General features: G+C 58.9%; 1 protein-coding gene across 4 annotated transcripts in view; it reads left to right on the plus strand.

The window, feature by feature from the left end:
* The first annotated feature begins 854 nt into the window (after positions 1-854).
* Positions 855-12235, plus strand: part of ALDH1L1 (aldehyde dehydrogenase 1 family member L1) — a 46346-nt gene continuing 34965 nt past the window's right edge. For 2 of the 4 annotated variants that reach the window (XM_032649718.1, XM_032649720.1), the window contains exons 1-7: positions 855-936; positions 4094-4665; positions 6085-6319; positions 7096-7261; positions 8871-8972; positions 9741-9830; positions 10956-11093. In XM_032649718.1, the coding sequence (XP_032505609.1) occupies positions 4272-4665; positions 6085-6319; positions 7096-7261; positions 8871-8972; positions 9741-9830; positions 10956-11093 (1125 nt within the window). In that variant the 5' untranslated portion in view covers positions 855-936; positions 4094-4271. Of the gene's footprint in view, positions 937-4093; positions 4666-6084; positions 6320-6341; positions 6695-7095; positions 7262-8870; positions 8973-9740; positions 9831-10955; positions 11094-12235 lie in introns of those variants that run through there. The other 2 variants (XM_032649719.1, XM_032649721.1) reach the window with 2 other exon arrangements.

A 12235-nucleotide genomic window follows, 5' to 3' on the forward strand; every position in this document is an offset into this window, starting at 1 on the left:
AGCCGGAAGTCAGGAGGCACCTTCAACCTTCTGCCTGGAAATTGCCCTAGCTGGACAGCCCAGGTCCCTTGGCACATTTTCTGCTTTCCATGTTACTGCAGGTGGCAGTGCTGCCAGACTTGCCGCTTAAACTCCCCTCCTCTCTGTACACCCCCTAAGACTATGGGTTCTCTGATTTCCTAACACCTTTTTGGGGTGTCCGATCCCCCAGCCATTCTTCCAGTGTCACCTGTCACTCTTCGTTCTCTATTCCAGCTTCAGCGCTCTCACACAACTTTCCCACCCCAGGCTCCTCACATTCATCCATTTACTCCACAGGTTTTATTGAACACCTGCTAAACACAAGGCACTGCACCAGGTGCTGGGGAATTCCTGCGACTGAGATCGTCTTTGACCTCGTGCTCCAGTGGGGGAGCCGGTCAGATAATCCCGAAAGCAGTGATAAACCTGCGGCTGAGCGGGTGCCTGAAGGAACACTGAAGCCCTTCTGTGGTCATGTGACGAGGGGGTCTTTCCTAGCGGGGCTGTGGTTAGGGAAAGCTTCCCGTAAGATGTGACCTTGAAGTAGGAGCCTCCTGAAGTACGGGTGGGTTTCCCGGAGCAAGACCTTGACAGCACGTGGAGAGTTGCTGAGCCAGTGAGTGAAGTTACCCGCCTGGCCACTTTCCCCTTATCCCGGCAGCCTTGCGGGTGCTCACAACCACGGGGCCTTTGCAAAGCCCTGTGGAGCCGGGAGGGGTGGCAGCCCGGGAGCGCCCTCCCCACCCGACCCGGCGGGACTTTCCGCCCGCCCCGGCCCCTCCCCTCCCGGGACTGGCAGAGGCCGGCCCCACCTCCCCACCGCCCAGGCCGGCCCAGCGCCAGCGCTGTCCCCTGCCCGGACCCGGACTCAGAGGTCCGCTCTGGCCAGAGACGCCTGCGCTCCTCCCGTGCGTGGTGAGTCCCGGTCCCCGGCGCCCCAGGGAGGGAGGCCGCCCCCGCTCGCGACTCCGGGAGCTCCGGGGGCTCCGGGGGCTCTGGGCTCAGGTACCCCGGCGGAGGCGCCTGGGGGCGCGCGAGCCTGGCCGGGGACGCGAGTCAGGGTTCCCCTGGGGGCAGCCGAGGCTCCAGCCTGGCGGTGGGGGGGGTCCCCTGGCTACAGGACCGCGGTGCGGGGCAGGGCCTGTGGAGGATCGCAGGATCGCGCAGCGGTGGCGTGGGGGAGGGCGGGGCGGCCTGGGTGGGCGTTATCAGTCCCGCTTACAGAAAAGGAAACTGAGGCCGGAGAGGGAAAGAGACGAACCGAAGGTGACTAGATGGTCCTGGCCCGCTGCGCCGCCTGCCCCCCCCAAGACCCTCACCCCATTTGGGGGATGAGGAATGGTCCCCTCTGATTGGCCAGATCTGGGGGCCGGGAACGAGGACCTCTTGTGATTGGAGAGCTCCAGCCCTCCCCACGCCCCCGCCCGCGCCGCCGTCCTTCTTGCGCCGGGGGAGGGGGCGGGGGTGGGGAGCTGGGACCCCAGAGCCCCAGCCCCGCCCCACGACCTGGTTTGGGGATTGCACTAGCTGCGTGTATTCAGAGCCCGGGCCCTTGGCGCATTTGTCCAGGCCCCTCACCTGCCACCTGCCTAGGGGAGACGGAATCTCCCTCAGGTACCGGAGTCGGAATTCAGTGTGCTCGGAGCAGGGGACCACCCCCCCGGGCAGGGTCTGGCCGCTGGGCTGGGGCGGGGGGCCTGGGGAGCCCGACGGTCCCTCTAGTGCCACCTCAGCCCCACAGCGTCCCCGGGAGGAGGGCACCGAGGGCGCCAACCGGGCGGGAGGCCGTCGTGGGCTCTGCGCCTCCCCCATCTGACTTAACGGGCGCCAAAGCCCAAGGTGGGCTGTCCCTGCCCAGGGCTCCTGCCCCGCCCGCTCCACAGGTGTCTTCCCTGACCCTGCCTCCCTGCTTCCAAAGGGATCTTCTTTGTCCCCTTTATTTTTCCACAAGTAATGTACGCTCAATAAAAAATAAAAAATTAAAAGAAAACATTCTGGAAAGAAAAAGAGAATTACCATCATCGAAAGACTTCCAAACCCCAAAACCCTAGCTGGTGACTTTTAATATTTCCGTGTGAGTTCTTCCAGGCTTTTTCTCTGCCAGTACACACGTGCACGTACATACATACCACACACACACATACATACCACACACACCCCACACACATACCATACACACCACACACATACCATACACACCACACATACCATACACACCATACACACACACGCCACACACACATACCACATACACATACACACCACCCTCACACACATATCACACACACCACACACACACCACACACACCACACACACACGTACCATGCACACCATACACACACACGCCACACACACCACACACACACCGTACACACACCATACACACCACACACACACGTACCATACACACACACGCCACACACACACCACACACGCATACATACACATACACACCACCCTCACACACATATCACACACACCACACACACACCACACACATGCACCACACACACATACCACACACACACACACAGGACCACCATCCTCATTCATTTGACAGTGTCTTTTGCAGACTTTTTAATCTTGATGACGTCCAGCTTATTTTTTTCTTTCTTGAATCGTGCCTTTGGTGTTGTATCTAAAAAGTCACCGGATACTCAGTCATCAGGTTTTGTCCTGTGCTGTCTTCTAGGAGTTTTATACTTTTGCATCTTACACTTACATCTATGATGCATTCTGAGTTAATTTTTGTGAAGTGTGTAAGATGTGTGTCTAGATTCATCTTTTGCGTGTGGACGTCCAGTTGTTCCAGCGTCATTTGCTGAAAAGACCATCTTTGCTCCATTGTGTTGCCTTTGCTCCTCTGTCAAACAATAAATGTTTTAGAAGGCGAAGAGAACATCTCTAGGAACTTGGAGGAAGCAAAGATTTCTTAACCAGAATAGAAAGCCCACTAAGCATAAAGGGTGACTTTGATGCAGTGCACTATATAGAGTTTAAGAAATTGTGCTCATCAAAAGGCACCACAGAGTAAAGAGTCCAGCCACAGAACTGCAGAAGGTGTTTCTCCTAAATATATCTGACAAAGGACTCATAGTCTAGATTATTTAAAAACAAAATGAAACAATACCAAGCACACAAAAACCTCCTACAAAATCAGTCGGGAAAAGGTCGCCCAGTGGAAAAAACAGACAAGAAGAAATCCAAGTGGCTAATAAAGGTAGGAAAAGGTGCTCACCTTCATCAGCCATCAGGGAATGGCCAGTGAAACCCCAGCAGCACAGCTCCAGTCCCTGTCAGCAGGACAGTAAAATGAACAGGTAGGAGGCTGCAACGCAAAGCACATGGAAATTGGTAAAACCACTTTGGAAAACTGGCAGAGGCTGGTAGGCTGAACATTTTCACACCTGGGACACAGGAATTCCGCTCCCAGGTACACACCCAACGGAAGTGTATTCTTGTGTTCAGTATGAACCGTGTGCCAGAATCTGTATCACATCCGTCTTGGTAATGGCTTCAAGCTGGAAACTACCCAGATGTCCACCCACCGTAGGATGGATACGTGAGCGTATTTATTTACGCTCACAGGGGAACGCTGTGGAGCAATGAGAATGGACACAGCACAGCTACATGGACAGCGCTAAGGGGAAACGATGCACAGAACATCACGCAGTGTGATTCCATTTATGTAAATGGAGTCCACCCGTGTCCTGCCTCTCTGTTATCTAAATGGGCTTCTGGAGTGTTTCTTTATCTGAGCGCTGATTATACTGGTGTGTTCAGTTTGTGAAAATTCATTGAGCTACATACTTACAGTTTGTACACTTTTCTGTATGTCCGAAGCATGTAGTACTTCAATAAAATTTTCTCCAAAAATGTATATTTTTGTGGATAGATAATCTAAAGAAACGTATCAAGTAGATAATAGGTTTTACGGATATGAGCACGGTGAATGAATGAGCAAACTTTGGTCCAGCCGTGCGTCTTCCCATGCAGCCCAGTGGCCCCTGTCGCCCCTCCCACCCCACCTTCCGTCCTCGGCCCGTCCGCTGGGCATCTGTCTCTGTGCAGCCAAAGTCCAGGCCCACTGCTGCTTCCTGCCCAGGGAGAGCCTGGCAGCATTTGAAGAGCATCTTTCTCATCAACAGTGAGGAAACTGAAGCTGACGTGACTTGACCGAGGCCACAGGACTGCTTAGTTACAGAAACATGCTCAGATACGCCTGGGAAGACACCGCACGCAGCGCCCCATGCCGTGTTGGAGGTTCCAGGGAGGAGTCCCCGAGGCTGTGCTTGCACGCGACTCACGCTGCAGTATCTGCAGGCCCACCGTTCAGGACCTCTTCCTTCGTTTCTCATGCGGCCGCCTCCCCACAGTGGCCGGCGGCCCAGGGAGCCCGGAGCTGGGCCGAGGGGTTGCGGCGGGGGCGGCTGGGCCGCCCCCTTGGCCCAGCGAGCCCTGTCTGACGCCGAGGCCGTATTCCTTTCCCAGGTCCTCCCGCCCCGGCCCCGCTGCCATGAAGATCGCAGTGATCGGACAGAGCCTGTTCGGCCAGGAAGTTTACTGCCACCTGAGGGAGGAGGGTCACGAGGTCGTGGGCGTGTTCACTGTGCCGGACAAGGATGGGAAGGCGGACCCCCTAGGTGAGTGGGTGGCCCAGGAGCACGGAGAGGCGGTGCCCCGTGGGCGGTGGTGGGAGCAGAGCCTGCGGGGTCTTGTGTGGGGCTGTGGGCTTCCCCGGACAGAAGCGGCCACTCATGGTCCGCCCCGGATCCTGCTCAGGTGCCAGCTGGCCGCTGGGCTTTTCTGGAACCAAGTGGACTGCAGGGTGGGGCCTGTGTCCTGGAGAAGGCACGTGGAGAAGCCTGGCCTGCTCCCAGGACCCTTCAGTCTGACCACTCTGGGCTCCCCCCGACCGCAGCACCCACGCTCTGAAAAGGCCCCTAGGCGGGAGTCACTGCGGCCAGTGTTCTCAGACGTGAGCGTGCCCTGCACTGCATCTCGGTGGGCACCTGTTGGGCAGGGTGCCGAGGCCCCGACGCGGGCCCCCGGCGGACCCCCTGGAGTTTCTGCTCAGAGGGATGGGAGGGACTTGAGAGTCACATTTCTAACAAGTTCCCGAGGGCATCTCAGCAGCGCAGCAGGAAGCAGGGCCCTCCGCTCGATGAACAGACCTTCAGGCCCCTCCCGGGTCCTTCTCAGGCCTGATGGATTCAGAATATGGGTCCGGACGAGGAAAGGGGCCTCGCGGGGCTGCCAGGCCCCAGGGCTTGGTGCATTAGGAATAGAGAGTCTCCCCAGATGGAGAGTGCCGGCTGCCCCCATGCCAGCCAGACCTCGGCTCCAGATCAGAGCCCACCACAACCCATAGCATAGCCTGAGTCCTGCCCGTAGCCACTCAGGGACCCCTGACAGCAGCTCTGAGCCTGGCTGGGGCTGCTTCTTGACCTGACCTCAGATGTCCAGCAGATGTCCCTGGTCACAGTGGGGACAACTTTTGCAAGCGTGGTCTGGTCTGCTCACATTGACCCATGTCCCTGAACCCAGGGCACAGAGCGGGTCAGGTCAGCCAGGGCCACACACCAGCCAGGTGTGTACCAGAGAACCGAGGGCTGGGAAGTGCTGGACAGGGGCTGAGGGGCAGGCAGAGGGGAGCTCGGAGGAAGCGGCTAGTGTCTGCAGGGGCAGCGCCACCTCCGAGGGGCAGTGGGGTGGGCAGAGGCAGGAAGCTGCATTCTAGAACTTGGGGACTTGCGGACTGCACGTCAGACCCGTGGGAGGGCGCCCTGCTCCGGGCAGCTAAAGAGGCCAGGGGTCAGGCAGGCGCCTGGGAGAGGGAGGCGGTCAGCAGAGGTCAGTCCTGGCACAGCAGCTCCTGAGACCTGGGCCTTGGCCAGCGCCGTCCCCTCTGGGCTGTCCGGAGCAGCCCGGCTGGGCAGGGGGGGAAGTTGGGGGGACAGGCTTGGGGAGGGGGTGCGGGAGCCACCCTGCGGGGCAGGCAGAGGTGCCGAGTCGGAGTGGGTGCAGCAGTGGGGAGCAGTTTCTCACCCGCTGTCCCGCAGGCCTGAAGGCCGACAAGGATGGAGTGCCAGTGTTCAAGTTTCCCCGCTGGCGGGCAAGGGGACAGGCTCTGCCCGACGTGGTGGCGACGTACCAGGCCCTGGGAGCCGAGCTCAATGTGCTGCCCTTCTGTAGCCAGTTCATCCCCATGGAGATCATCAGCGCCCCCCGCCACGGCTCCATCATCTACCACCCGAGTCTGCTCCCCCGGCACCGGGGGGCCTCGGCCATCAACTGGTGAGACAGGGCCCAGACACCCCACCTGCCCGAATCGTCCCCGTCCCTCGGCCCGGAGCTCTTCTCTGCGCCTGAGGAGCAGGTGTCACGCGGTGCCTGTGCGCGCTGCTGGACGGCGTCCATGCGGTAGATCACAGCACGATCCCTGAGGAAGAACTGGGGTCAGGCAGCGCCGTGCACCCTGCATTCTCACAGTGAACCGCAAAGTGTTCCCGTCCTGCAGCGGGGTTGCCGGGGCAGAGTGGGCTGAGGGGCTCCCTGAGGCCTGCTCTGACCCTCTCCAGCTACCGGTGCTCTCAGCAGCCCCCCGCTTGGAAAGAGATAGAGATGGAGGAAAGAATCACCTGAACAACATAGTCTGAGACAAGAGGTGATGTATGTATCTGGAGGGTGGAGCCGTTCAGAGGAGCAGTCAGGAAGGGGAGACCTCTGAGCTGGAAAAGAGAGCGGGTTTGCAGTCAGACTGGTCTGATTAGGATTCAGGCTCCCTGGCCTCCAGTCACGTCTCCTCGCTTCTCTGGGCCTTAGTCTCCTTATCTGTAAAAGGGGCATACGATGCTCTTACACCAGTGGGGAGGAAAAGTTACACGAGGCGTTAAGGCTTTTAGCACAATACCTGGCACACAGTCAGCGTCAGTAAACACCATTTTCCTTCTTCAGTCCTCCCCCGGGGAGATGGGGGTGTGCTGCAGGGTGGCGTCGGTCACAGGGGCAGCCCCCAGGGCCTCCTCCTCCTTCTTCCTTCCGGACTCAGGTTCCACTCATCTGCTCCCTAGGACCCTCATCCATGGAGACAAGAAGGGTGGGTTTACCATCTTTTGGGCAGACGATGGTCTGGACACCGGGGACCTTCTGCTCCAGAAAGAGTGTGAGATCTTCCCTGACGACACTGTGAGCACGCTGTACAGCCGCTTCCTCTTCCCCGAAGGCGTTAAAGGGATGGTAAGGCTGCCCCCAGGGCCTCCCCTGCTGGCACCCCCACCCCGCCCAGCTCCAGCCTGCTGCCCTGAGCTGGCCAGGATTCTGGAGGGGGAGAACGCTCATTTCAGGGTTTTAGAGGCAGGATTAGGACATATAATATTGTATACGTGGGACTCTTGCTTACAACTGTCAGAACAACTCAACAAGCTTTAGCCAAAAAGGGACATTTTTGGCTCATTTAAGATAGAAGACTCCAGGCAGGATGCCATCAAGCCTGGCTGAATCCAGAAGCTTAAGGCCTGTCACGGGATTCTATCTTTCTATTTCTTCACCCTGATTCTACTTTCCTCCGTTTGATTAGCTTCATCCTCAGGTTGCCCTTAAATGGGAGGAAAAGTAGTCACTTGTGGCTCAAGTTTTACACCTCTTGGTTCTAGGGGAAGAGAAGCTCTCTTGCCTCTAGATATGAATAAAAAACCAGAGGAGACTCTGATTGGCTGATTCAGGTCATGTGATGACCCCGAGCCAATCACTGGCTGGCATGGGGGAGCACTCTGATTGGCAGCCTCTGTCACACGTTCCGGTCTTGAGGGCTTCTGGCCAAGGCTGGCCCAGGTGTGGTCACTGCACTGAACTCGCGCAGGAGGAGGAGGGCCGACCCAAAGGCTGATGTCAGAGCTGGTTGTGCAGGCCCCGTAGAGGTGGTGTGTCTAGCCGGGGAGGCCAGCCAGGACAGGAGTCAGATGGGGACATCTTTATAGCACAGCAGTGGCTGCGCCCCCAGCCCTGGGCCCCATTATGTGGCCTTGGATCCACCTGTTCACAGGAGTGAGCAGGGAGACCTGCTGGAGGTTTGACGTGAGAGGCAGGAAGGGGTCATCTTGTTCATCCTACAGAAAACAACCGAGAGCATCCTTCAGGGCGGCGTCCAGTGGGCAGCCGCTAGTCACTGGTGGTTATTAAATTAATTTAAATGACTTGTAGTTAAAGATCAAGGTCATCAGGCTCACTGGCTACGTTTCAGGTCCCCAGAAACCACACGGGGCTGACGTGGAACACGTCCGTTACCAGGGAAGTTCCCCCTGGGCAGTCCTGCCTTAGACGCTTCTGAGTTCTCCCGGCTTCTCAGCCTCGGGTCTCCGGGGGCTCCCACCACCACCTTCCCTCCCTCCGGGCCCAGTGCCTTGGCTCTCCTCCCCAACGTCCCTGACTTCTTCTCCACAACCTTCCTCTTTCCTGGAGCAGAGAAACTGCTTCCTGCTGAACTTATTAGGGACCTCCAAACCCATCACGCAGTCCAGGAGCCATTCTGCCTAAGAGACAAGGAAGGTTTTAGAAACGTGGACGTTGGTGTGTGTTACACCGTAGAGGGCTTTAGCTTACATGATCTTCTAGGGCCTTGTGTGGGAGAGAGGGCGGGGTCTTGCAGTCATTGATCAGACTGGAAGTAGATTCGAACTAATTTTACCTGTCCCTACAGCACCCATTCCGTGGGTGCCCGTCACGTGCCCACGTGGTGCCAGGTGGGTCTGTTCAGTGAGTGGCCTGGTCCAGACTCAGTGTGAATCCAGGGTCTGAGAGTTGGGGGGGCCCTAATGTTGGGGACACCAACAAACCCTCGTCTCCCCAGGTTCAGGCCGTGAAGCTGATCGCTGAGGGCAGAGCCCCCAGGCTCCCTCAGCCTGAGGACGGCGCCACCTACGAGGGGATTCAGAAGAAGGAAACAGCCCAGGTGAGTGCCAAGGCCCTGCCCACCCAAAGCCTGCCTGTACCCGGGCTGGGGAAGATGGGCAGCCAGGACGTACCTGTTCAAGGCCAGAAGAAAGAACGGCCCCAGTGCAGGAAGCACGCGCTAGGCTCGAGTGGCACCTGGACAGGCAGGGAACAGGGTCTGTTTGGGTGCTTCCCCAAGGAAGCTCTTGGCTCTCGGCTCTTCCCCAAGGAAGAGGCAAGTGGGCCCTCAGGGAGAAGAGCTGGTGCGGGGGGAGGGTGTAAGAATCCGCCGTGCTGCTGGCTCCTCACACCTGCGATGAGACACCAGAGGGAATTCGGTTCCTCGGGACCGTCACCGGTCGGGAGCCCAGGTGGGCCCCTGGGCTGTAGCTGTGCTCAGAGCTCGCGGGGTGCTCTGTCGGGATCTGTGTGAGCCCTGTAAGTGAGGAGAAGCCGCTGGGGGGGAGGGATGGGATGGGACAGGCCTGCACTTTGTGTAGGGCCTTGGCCATCTTGAGCACAGAACATTATCTCCCCCAGGCCATCCCGGAGTTCACATCCCGTGAAAGACTGAGGGTCCACGCGCACCCAGATCCGGGTTGCCAGGGGGAGGCCCAGCCCAGCTCTGGGCCTCCGACTGGAGTCGAGAGGAAGCCAGACTTCCCAGCCCGTGCCCAGGGCTCCACCCAGTGTCAGGGTCATCAGGGCAGGAGGGGAGGCCAGAGGTGTTGCCCAGATGGTCAGGGAGAGGGGAGAGACCGCTGAGCACACACGTCCTGCCCCGCAGATCAACTGGGATCAGCCAGCAGAGGCCATTCATAACTGGATCCGCGGGAACGACAAGGTGCCGGGCGCCTGGACGGAGGCCTGTGGGCAGGTGTGTCCCTGCGTGGCCGGGACGGGCTGTGCTCTGTGTGTGTCCCCTGGCTGCACAGCTATCAGAATGTGGCTGAAGTAAGCGGTACACAGCCATTGCCCAGACCCCCAACCCCAGCCAGGTGCCCCCGGCCCCCTCAGCCTCTCCCTCAGGACCCGCGCGGCTGAAGGAGAGGGGCCGGCGCAGAGTGAGGCCGCCAGGCCCGGCGGCAGCTCTGGGGTCGAGCTGTGCTGGTTGTCCGACTCTCAGCCCCGGGCTGTCAGAAGTCCCGAAATAGCAGACGTGAAACTGACGAGTCGGCGAAGTACTGCTAAGGAAGTTCATTGTGCGCACACGGAAAAGACGCTTCCAGGCTCGGGAGCCCTCAGACCACACGCGGTCTGTCGATGAGCTGTGAACTGAGGAGGCAGTGACTGGTTATAACAAGAATTGCCTCCAATGATAGGGATTTGGCTAACGGTTACTTCATACCCATTTTGAGGAGCAGTGCGAATTTTGCTTACGATTTCCAGAGACACAAGCAAGACGTGACTGAGGTCAAGTTGGCCTTGACCAACTTGCAAAATAAGCTACATTGAGCTCTGCCCCTGGGACTGAACTGGTTTTGTCTGCTCAGGAACTCTACAAGGCTGGTCTGCATTTGTGTTTGATCTGAGCAGCTCCCAGAGACCCCGGGCCCGGCCCTCACTTGTCTTTGCCCCGGGGCTGGGGCCCTTTGGCCGAGCTCCGTCGAGGGCAGCCCTGTCCTCCACGGAGCCCCCGGCTGTCCCAGCCCCTGCTCGCAGGCTGGCTGCCAGACCGTCCAGGGTCTCTGCTGCCTGCGCCGCCACCAGACCCCCTGCACGGTAGCCGGGGCTTGGTGGCGTCCCCAGGCAGCACCCTCCCTTGGCGGTACTGCAGCAGACCTGCCGGTGACTGTCCCCCCGGGTCGGAGGTCACGGGCCAGCGCGCGGTGACGTAGGGCCCCTCCGAGCCCTCAGTGCCTTCTCCAGGTCTCGTCCGTGCCCGCATTTGTGCCCTGACTCTCACCCCGACCCCGTGATTTCCCAGCCCCCACGGCCCCTCCTGGCCCCCCCAAGTGGGCCTCTCTCATCCAGCACCTTCTGCTTTTCCTGTCCTCAACAGAAGCTGACGTTTTTCAGCTCGACGCTGAGCACTGAAGGCCTGGTGCCCGAGGGAGAAACTCTGCCCATCCCAGGAGCCCATCGGCCAGGGGTGGTCACCGGAGCGGGACTCATCCTCTTCGGGAATGACGACCGAATGGTAACGTTGCTGCTGTGGGTCCTCTGTCCGTACTGTAGGCTGAAGGCCACACACGCCTGTCCAGGGGCTCGGGCCCCACAGGGAGGCTCCAGGCTTTTCTGGAGGAAACGGAAAAAGGAGACCACAGGCACCGGGAGGGAAGACCCTCGACTGCTGGGTCGGCCGGCTTCTTCCCTGTCCCGGGAAGGCTGGCCCTGGGCTCTTCCTGCCCAGGTGCCCCCACCCAAGCTGGGTGCCCTGGGTGGGTGTCAGAGTTGGGAAGGCCCTCTCCGGGGAGCCCGGACCTGGAGTCCGGGTGCCCAGGGCACGGTCATTGGACCTCTGTGCCTCAGTTTCCTTCTCTTTGAACAAGGAAGCCGCACCGGGCACATAACATGCTCTGACTCAACTTAGAGAAGTGCAGCTCAGAGTGACAGCTACGATTTATGCAACTAAATATTTATAGCATCTCTGCGTGCCAGGCACTGTTCAAAAACAGCTGGATGGTTTAATTTAGTTTTCCTAACAACCGTATGAGACATGTATCAGTACTATACCCATTTTACCGAGTAGAAAACTAAAGCAAAGAGGTTAAATCAGCTGCCCATCTTCACCCAGGCTAGCCTGTGGCAGAGCTGGGAGTCCAGCCCTAGCTCTGGCTCTGAGGCCCACCGCTCAGCCGTGATACTCTGCCTTAGTGCTCCCCCCACGCAGCGGTGGGCAGATCTGGGCCTTAAGGTACCAGGGGCAGAGAAGAAGCAGGACAGGCAGGGGTCTCTGAGCACTTTGGGGAATTTCAGCAAACGCTGGGATGCTGAACGCTTGGTAGCGGTGGCACGCACAGGCCAGGTGGGTGTGGGGCAGCTTTCGTCGGACTGGCGTGAGCTCACGCTGGGTGCCCCCCCGCTGGCCTGAGGCTGCCTGCAATCTGCAGTGACTGGGAGTTTCAGGTATTCGTGGTTGATGCCTTCAGACGCTACGTATCTGTCTCCGATCACGTTCCCAAAGCAGATCTGAAACAAGAGTTCTAGTGCTTGTGAGTTATCGAGGGAAGCGGCTAGGGCAGAGGAAAATGCTCAGCAAAGATACAGGTTCTGGAGCCGTACAGCCTCCTTCCGCCCCCCGGGCAGGCTCTGCGCTGTGAATTGCCTCTGCCCACTACG

This window comes from Phocoena sinus, chromosome 11 (genome assembly GCF_008692025.1).
Source record: "Phocoena sinus isolate mPhoSin1 chromosome 11, mPhoSin1.pri, whole genome shotgun sequence".
In the NCBI taxonomy this organism is placed as follows: Eukaryota; Metazoa; Chordata; class Mammalia; order Artiodactyla; family Phocoenidae; genus Phocoena; species Phocoena sinus.